This window comes from Acinonyx jubatus, chromosome D2 (assembly GCF_027475565.1).
Source record: "Acinonyx jubatus isolate Ajub_Pintada_27869175 chromosome D2, VMU_Ajub_asm_v1.0, whole genome shotgun sequence".
Classification (NCBI taxonomy): domain Eukaryota; kingdom Metazoa; phylum Chordata; class Mammalia; order Carnivora; family Felidae; genus Acinonyx; species Acinonyx jubatus.
In genome coordinates this window covers 71,905,343-71,913,993 of record NC_069393.1, presented here as the reverse complement: position 1 = coordinate 71,913,993, position 8,651 = coordinate 71,905,343, and the positions used below count along the sequence as shown (strand labels likewise).

The following is an 8,651-nucleotide window of genomic DNA, read 5'->3' as shown; positions in this document are numbered from 1 at the left end:
GAGCTGAAGTCCAACCCTTAACCGACTGAGCACACCAATGTTATCAGTTTTAGATCATGATTAATATTATAATAAGTAGCTCTATACATAAAGACTTTTAAGATGGATACCTAAAGTGGAATTAGTACGTCAAAGAAAATGAACCATTTTTCATGTTATATTTTTAATGTATTTATAGCTCTATATCTATATACTTACATATACTATATACAAATCTATATCTATATACTTCAAAAGGCTACATAAATAATGTGAACTTACTTTAATTTCCTGAAAATACAAATAAGCATTAAAGAGAAGATCCTTTTGACTACTGCTGTCTCACACTCCACTCCTCACCCCTGGGCTTGTTCCTCTATTTTCTACTCCTAGAGGCAGCCATTATCCTGAGTTTGGTACCTACCCTTCCAATTCATATGAAAAAAATTTTTTTTAAGTTTATTTATTTTTGAGAGACAGAGAGAGACAGAGCATGAGTGGGGGAGGGGCAGAGAGAGAGAGAAAGACACAGAATCTGAAGAGGCTCCAGGCTCTGAGCTGTCGGCACAGAGCCCAATACGGGGCTCCAACTCACAAGTCGTGAGATCATGACCTGAGTCGAAGTCGGACGCTCATTTTTAAAAGGCTTTTAATTATATGTTATATGGAGGTTAATAATTCCATTGTGATGCCTGCAACACAAATCCCTATGTGCACTATTAAACAGAACAAAAGCTAATTATATCACTTCTATCCTTTCCATCAATATTCATATCATATAAATAAACCATAGTGTAATGGGAGATCTGAATCCCAATAATTGACTCTAACAGCCATCCTAATAACTCATTCCATGCCCTGAAGATAATACCATATTGTATTTCAGGAGGCTATTTTAATTCCAAGGAAGGTAAACAGGATTGATTTCAAGGGGCTTCAGATTCAGCTTGGGACCAAAGCACTCAATTTGATTATAGATTTGATAATTAATCAACTCATTCTTAAACTCCAAAAGTGATACCTAATTACTGTATAATTGGAGTAGATTATTATATCAGCCATTAAAATAATGGAACTTTGTGAACTAACTCAAATATTTAATAGGCACAATGCTGATATTTGGTTGAATATTTTTGATTACTTAGTTTTGGAGGAGGCCTCTGGGCATTGTCCAGCACTCAGGGTGACTGATCAGGTTTACCGGGTTTCCTGGCTGCTTTACAAAAGCCAGGTGGCCATGATTTGTTGCTCAAATCTCTTGATTTTTTTTTCTGGAAAGAAATGATTTCTCTATACAAAATACCTGGTGGCAGCACATGTCATTCATATGCTCTTGTAGTTGAATCTGAATTGTCTCATGTTTCTTGGGACTTTCCAAAAAAAATTTTTTTTAAGTTTATTTATTCTCCAGTGAGACAGAGAGAGAGAGAGAGAGAGACAGAGGTGGGGGGGGGGGGAGGGAGGGGCAGAGAGGGAGGGAGGGAGATACAGAATCCAAAGCAGGCTCTAGGCTCTGAGGTGTCAGCACAGAGCCCGACAAGGGGCTGGAACTCACAAACCATATTGATATGACCTGAGCCAAAGTTGAACGCTTAACTGACTGAGCCACCCAGGGACCCCCTTGGGACTTTAAATTTTGAAGATTTAAGACATAACCTCAGGTAATCTCAGGGCAAAGGCCCTTTGGTTAATCTCTTGTGGATTTTCATGACAGTTGATCTGCAAGTGTTTTCAACTATCTCATGAAAACCTAGGGAAAGGATTGAATAATAAGACGCCATACCAAAATTATCTGTAAGTTTTCAAAGTTCCAATTCACTCTCATTTAAAAATACTGTGCTGCCCTCTTAGATCATTCCGCCACTAAATTACCCATCCTAAAATGTTATATCAGCTTTTTAGAAGAAGAGAAAACAGAGCTATCATTTTTTTCAGAGTTTGAGTTAGACTTTAGTAGAAGTACCAGATACCAGTTAACAGTAGCTCCCCTCCCCCTCCCCCACCTATCACAGAGAGATCCCTTGGTAAATAGAGTGGGACATTTGCAGGTGAGTATTGAGCAGAAGCACTGTGCTGGTTTGAGCACAGTGAGTTGTGAGTTGGTGAGAAAAACCAGATGTGCAGTCTAATTCATTTTGGATTTATTTTGGATGCTTAATGATGAATGTAAAAGAACTGTGCCTCTTTTAGCTTAAAATTAGCACCCCAACCCCTTTCTCCTGACCTGTAAACTTAATTTTAAAACAGAAAAAAAGAACACCTAGTGTAGGTCAAATTCCAGATTTGTTTTGTATTTTCTTGGAGAGTAGGTATTGGTATCATTCCCATTCTGCAGATGAGGTTCAAAGAGGTCAGAAGACTTTGACCAAAGACTAACCAGCAACTGGGGTTTGGGGAGGGCCATTCTGAAATGTGACAGGCCTGCCACACCCCTTCTGGCCAAGGTCTAAGCCAGAGCCGGGTTTCAACAGTGCAGAGGGCAGTGACGTGGGACAAATGCCAGGCTTCACTCTGCCAGCTCTGTGTGGCCTCCGCCATTCTGACCGCAGTGTCGGCCTCCTTAAGCGCAAGGTCCTGCCACCGCAGAGCAGATGCTCCGCGAGGCCTCGCGATCCACGTGCTGCAGGGCCCACGTTCTGACCACTTCCCAAACCCCCGAGCAGCTGGAGGAAGCCGCTTGGGCCGTGGTCACCGTCAAGTGACTACTACCTCCTTTACTCCGGAGGCGTTCCCTTACCGGGCCGGTTTCAGTCCCTGCCTGTTTTTCAAGGTGCAAAACGTGCACACCGAGCTTGCTCCTGCGGGCACCCGATTTCCCACACCGCCCCCAGACTCTACTGGATGAGAACGGAGTTGAAGCCTGGGTGGTTTTACTGCCCACCACATCCCGCTCTCCTTTGGTGGCTCGCGGGGGGCGGCCCGCGGTAGCGTTCAAAGTGCTGTCTCCAGGGACGCCGCAGCCCCAAGGCCGGTTTGTCCCCCTGCCGTGTCCGGGGGATCGGGGCTGGAGGAGGGGTGCAGGAGCGAGCCGCAGGGCACACCCGCGGGTCCCACGCCCCGCCGACTGCGCATCCTGCGGCGCCGACCTCCGCGGGGGGGAAGGCGAGGCGCAGCGGCCGCCGAAGGCTTGGCACCGGCTGGGGCCCCGGGCGGCCGCCGCTCCCTCCGCCGCCCCACCTCTTGCCCGGCCCTCCCCACCCCGCCCCACCGCCCGCCCGCAGGTGCAACCGCGGCGGCCGCCGAGTAGGTGCGTGGGGATGATCTCACTCGCGCGCTCCGCGCCAGGAGGAGGAGGAGCGGGAGCAGACCCAACTTCCGGGTAGTGCAGCCGCACGCCACCGGCATCTTGCTTTTCCTCCCCCTCCCCCCCGCTGCACCCCTCGCCTCTCCCTCCTTTCCTTTATTCCCGGCCCCACCTGCCAAAATGAACAGCTCGGACGAGGAGAAGCAGCTGCAGCTCATCACCAGCCTGAAGGAACAAGGTAGGCGGGCGCGCGGCCGCCAGGTGCGGGCAGCCGCGGCCCGTGGGCGGGGACGGCTCCCGGGCGCCGGGTCGCGGCTGCGGCAGGCTGGGTGGGCGGTGTCGCGGCTGCCGCGCTCACACCCGTAGCCCCATTACCCGTGCGGGAGCGTCCTCCGCGTCCCGCGCGTCTAAGGAGAGCCCGGGGCCCAGGGTCAAGAGCGCGTGTCGGGCCCGGCAGTGCGGGCAGCCCTCCCCGGCCCTCTGGGGTGGGGGGAAGGGGCCGAGATTTGGGGCGGACGCGGCACCACCTCACGCGGGAGAAGCGGGTGGGCCGGACGTCTCGGGAGGAGGCGGTTTGGGCAGCTCCGCGGGCCGCGCTCCCCAGCCTCGGCCCCACCCTTGCACATTGGCGCTGGGAGGCCTGCCGCGCTGCCGCTACGCAGCCTTCCCTGCTTTTCAGCCCCCTTCGGGCTAGTTCCTCTTTCCTTCCCCAGCCACAATTCCAGGCCCCGATGTGTTTGACCACTTACCATTTTTAGCAGTTTATTAGTCAGTGAGCCAACACCCTGCCTGTGTTGGGCTTCCTGAATTCAGACTTGGCTCTAGTCAGGAGAGCCAGGCCCTGTGCATGCATTTCCACACTTCGCCTGGGGATTACCTCCTGGTAAAGAACTGTTCTAATCAATAATTTTCACCTCTTACTGCACTTGGCCACAAAGCCAAATTAGCGATCAAGTGTGAGTTCAACACTCTTTACGTTTACAATTACTGTTATTATCCGGCCCGAAGGTGGCCCGAGAATGTGGGTCAAGAAAGCGAGGAACCGCACAGATTTAGGAAGTAAAAACGTGTAGGAACTTGTGCTTTTCTGAATCACTTGGTGACATGGCCACATAGTGGAAGGGGGCCTGCTCTGAGTCTAATCCTGCTGTTCACTCTCCACTCTTTCACTTCTGTTGGCTCAACTTGACAAGGCTCTTCCCTTCCATGGGTCTTGCGGTGATAATGCCTTACCTGACTGAAGGCATGGGCTAAACCAGATGATTTTATTGGGCCCTGCCCAGTTCTGTGCACCTGTTGCTCTTTTGAAACCACAGACATACCATTCGCAAGGGTGTGTGGACCCCTCTGGAATTCACACTCCTGGAAACAAATCTCAGCACGATTGTTTACCAATCCTGTGATCTTGGGCAAATTATTACCTCACTGAAATGGACAGAACCCATTTCCTTTGTTGTATCTAGCGTCTAGAAACCATTGGATAAATGTTAATGGCCTTTCCCAGCACCTTCGACTCTCATCCTAAATTAGCCTTAGTTCATAAAGTCACAAGCATCGGTGAATCCAGTGGGTGGGTGAAATGCCCTTATCTGACATTTCTCAAGTGGCTTAGTTGAGGGGCTGGATTCTGTTAGTATTTTATTTCTAATAGCGCTCTTCCCCCAGTAACATAGTACTTGGGATTCTAGACAGTTGGAGCTTTCGTCATTGGTAATATCTGTCAGTTGGATATCAGAGCTCTTGATGGATGGTTGGTTTTCAAATAATGATGCAATAAAAAAACTTCACTCCTTTTTATTCTGAGTATAATTTCAAGGGTAGATTAACAATGCGGAAAATCCACAAGTTGTTTATATTTGATTTGGGAGTACATTCTCTATCTCTGTGTTGGATTTGAGAGCCGAGAAAAAGGGAGGATTCTTAAGTTTTTGGCTCTTTCTCAGATATTGGAAAACAAATCTATGGTTTGGTATTTTTAGAGGATGTATTTCCTTGATGATGGGCGTATCAAAGGCAGAACAGTTAGGCTTTGGAATTTGTGTCTTAAAAGGTGCACTTTTTTTTTTTTTTTTTTTTTTTAAGGATTGAGTCTGGTTACATGGGTGTTGGGATTTTTTTCAGCCCATCTCAACATCAGACCATTTATTTGTCATAGGATCATAGACTGTGATAACAAAGGACTTATTTCAAGGGCATTTAACTGCTGTTTGACCCATGGAATTAATTGGGAAGATGGGAGTTTGAGGTAGATGAACAGGCAACTAGGTGTTTGGGCTCTTGCCCCTAAGATCATTAATCTTGTAAGCTGATGGTATGTGTGATTTATTTTTGAAAATAGACAATATATTTTTAATCCCTGTTAACATGGTGAATAATTCCACTACTCCTATTTAATGCGGACAAGAAAAACCATTACCGATGAACACTCTAGTTTCCTTTTTCAACCCTGTATAAACATATTCATGTATTCCTTTAACAAATACTTACCAAGTACCTACCATGAATGAGGCCCAAGTGGGAGGCCTTCGGTGTAGATAGTGAACCAAACAGACATTCCTTGCTCTCCACCAGGTTTACTGTCTAGTAGACAGTTATGAATCAAATAACCACACAGATGTGTGCAATTACACATTGTTTTTGTAGGATACATTCTTAGAAATGGAATTGTTGGATCAGAGGGCAAGTAAAGTTTTTGTTTTTTAATGTTTATTTATTTTTGAGAGCGAGGGAGACAGATTGTGAGTTGGGGAGGGGCAGAGAGAGAGAGGGACGCACAGAATGTGAAGCAGGCTCCAGGCCCTGAGCTGTCAGCACAGAGCCCGATGCGGGGCTCGAACCCACGAGCTGTGAGATCGTGGCCTGAGCCAAAGTCGGATGCTCAACTGACTGAGCCACCCAGGTGCCCCGTGGTAGACATAAAGTTTTGCTGGGCGTCATCAAGGTGCCCCCAAAAATGGTTGTACCAGTTCACCTGGCCCCCCCCGGCAGTGTCCATTCCCCCCCCCCCCACTTGTCACCGTTGACCAACCTCGGTCTTTACTAATTGTGACAGCCCGATGAGTTTCTTCATTTTCGCCAGTCTGATGAACAAACAGGGCACCGTTAGAAAAATTAAGTGAGGTTCTTAGTGAGGTTTGCAATCTTTTTACAAGGTTATTGGCTTCCTCATCTCATTTCTTCGTTAGTGAATTTTTGGTCAAAAATTTGAACCCGTTCCTCGGGAGTATGTTCAGAAAGAAGATTCCTATCTACTCTGAATGGCAGAACTGACCCAGCCTTCCCTAATGTGAAGCCTGCGGTGGTGTGGTGAATAAGGTTGCTTTTGACAAAAGTTGTGAAATGTAATGACGGAGTCTGTCATAATACGAACAATCTCTAATTTATACTTACCATTCCCTCGGCTCTATGTCTTATAAATCACACCCACTTCTGAATTACTTCAAAACATTGTATGTTCCCTTCTAGTGAATGGTATAATTAGCTATATTATGTCTTTCTAGAAAGTTATATTATGTCCCTTGAAAAAAATTAGCCAGTGTGTGATTGCTTATGTTCAAGCAGATGTTGAGGTAATGAGGTAATTCTCTTTTTGTCCTTTCTGGAGCTTTATTTTATTGGACTGATTGACATCTTTAATGCACTGACAAATGGCAACTTGGGATACTATTTCCGATGCATATTTCTTAGCTACTAAAGTGGACATTTCCCTTACAAAACATCGTACGATTTGCTCTCCCTCCCGAATTCTGCTGGGAAATGATCGACTTAGCTCAGCATTTGTTTAAGGTACATGATTTCCTCCGTAATTTATTCGTCCCACGCGCATTGAATATTCATAGCCAGGCACTGTGCTAGGCATCAGAGTTGGAGAGATGAATAAAACCTTGTCCCTGCTGGTGAGGAGTTCCTAGCCTAGAGATGGTGGTAGGCATGTGAATTCCAGGAAGAGTGTCTAGTTGGCAGAGTTTGGGTCACGGGTTTAAGTCCTTTGGGCAGGGCAGGGCAGGGCACCTTGATTGGCAGCCCCCACAAAGGCCAGCGGATCGGAGTGGTTGTCCAAACAAGAATGGTGTACCACTACCAGAAAGGGGGGCGGGTTGCAAGTTGGGCAGACACAACAGACGTCCACTACACTGGTCAGGGTAGTAATGCCATGTCACTTGGAACCTGGCGAGGAAGTTTTGAAGGGTGTGATCATACCCAACAGTTAATGATGTTACGATGTGAGACCACAACCACGCCAAGCAGACTGAAAACACTATCGGAAAGTAAGATAATGGGCTTTAAAGCAAGGTAACATTTCATCTTTAGAGTGAGCTATCATTTTCTCCAAGACTATAGCGATAGTGCTTAAGCTTCCGATGGGAATTTAGCCAGGCTTAGTCTTAGAGCTGAGTTAGTCATTAAAGAGCTCCCAGCGTTGCCTTGACTTCTAGGCCACAAAGTAGCTAGAGCATTATTTCGACAAAAGGGGCCCAAAGGATTGCCTACTGCCGTGACTGTATCAGTCAGGAAAAGCTGAAGCATTGTCGGTCTTGGATACACACAAAGTCAGTCAGTAGAAAGCAGTTTGGGATTAAACGGTTGCCATGGTACCAAGTGCAAACTTGGCCTCACGTCACTATTTTTACAAGTGTGGTCCGGGGGGCCACCGGTCTCTGAATAATGGGGGTACGTACGCACTTTCTTACTTATTGATGAAAAGAGGCCTGGTAAATTTATTTTTCTTCATCTGGGTATGTTTTTTGTAAAATCGACACTTAGGATGTTTGGCTTTCACAACAAAATATAACCTAGAGTGAGAAAAGTGCACGAAATAGGAATGAGCATCTCAATGAGTTATTGAAAAAAAAAAGTGCTTCTAACAACACTTAAATCAGAACATTTCCAGAAACCCCTTCATAACCTCCCAATCCTTCTCACCTGCCTTTCCCCGATGCTATTTGTGTCTCCAAAGGTAAGTTCTGCCAGTCTCTGAAGATTAGCTAAATGGAATCATACAGGATGCATTATTTGCTGTGTCTTCTTTCGCTCATTACGTGTGGGATTTATCAGCATCGTGTGTGGTTGTAGTTCATTTATTTGCATTGCTGAATAGTATTCCACTGTATGAATGCACCCAAAAAAAGTTTTTAAGTGAACATACTGTGGATCCGCGGTCAGCGGACTTTTTGTGTAAATGGCCAGATAGTAAGTATTTTAGACTTTGGGGGACATTCGGTGTTGGCTGTAAACCCTAAAAATGCAGTTTCCTCCTAAAGTTTGTGAACTACCATCTCAGAGGCACCAAATGGGCAACCCTCCATGAGATGGATGCTCATCACGGGCTGAAGAATTACGTCTTGGCAGTCAGAATTTCATCATTCATGTAAGATGTCTGCTGGGTCGTTCAATCTTACTTTTGTTTTAAATTGAATTAAAAATAAAC

At 46.4% G+C, this 8,651-nt stretch overlaps 1 protein-coding gene across 5 annotated transcripts in view; it reads left to right on the top strand.

Annotated features, from left to right (window-relative positions):
* Window positions 1-2,749: 2,749 nt before the first annotated feature.
* Window positions 2,750-8,651, top strand: part of SHTN1 (shootin 1) — a 100,801-nt gene continuing 94,899 nt past the window's right edge. Inside the window, exon 1 of one of the 5 annotated variants that reach the window (XM_053207361.1) lies at window positions 2,750-3,461. In XM_053207361.1, the coding sequence (XP_053063336.1) occupies window positions 3,404-3,461 (58 nt within the window). In that variant the 5' untranslated portion in view covers window positions 2,750-3,403. The remainder of the gene's footprint in view (window positions 3,462-8,651) is intronic. The other 4 variants (XM_053207362.1, XM_027063207.2, XM_027063209.2 and 1 more) reach the window with 4 other exon arrangements.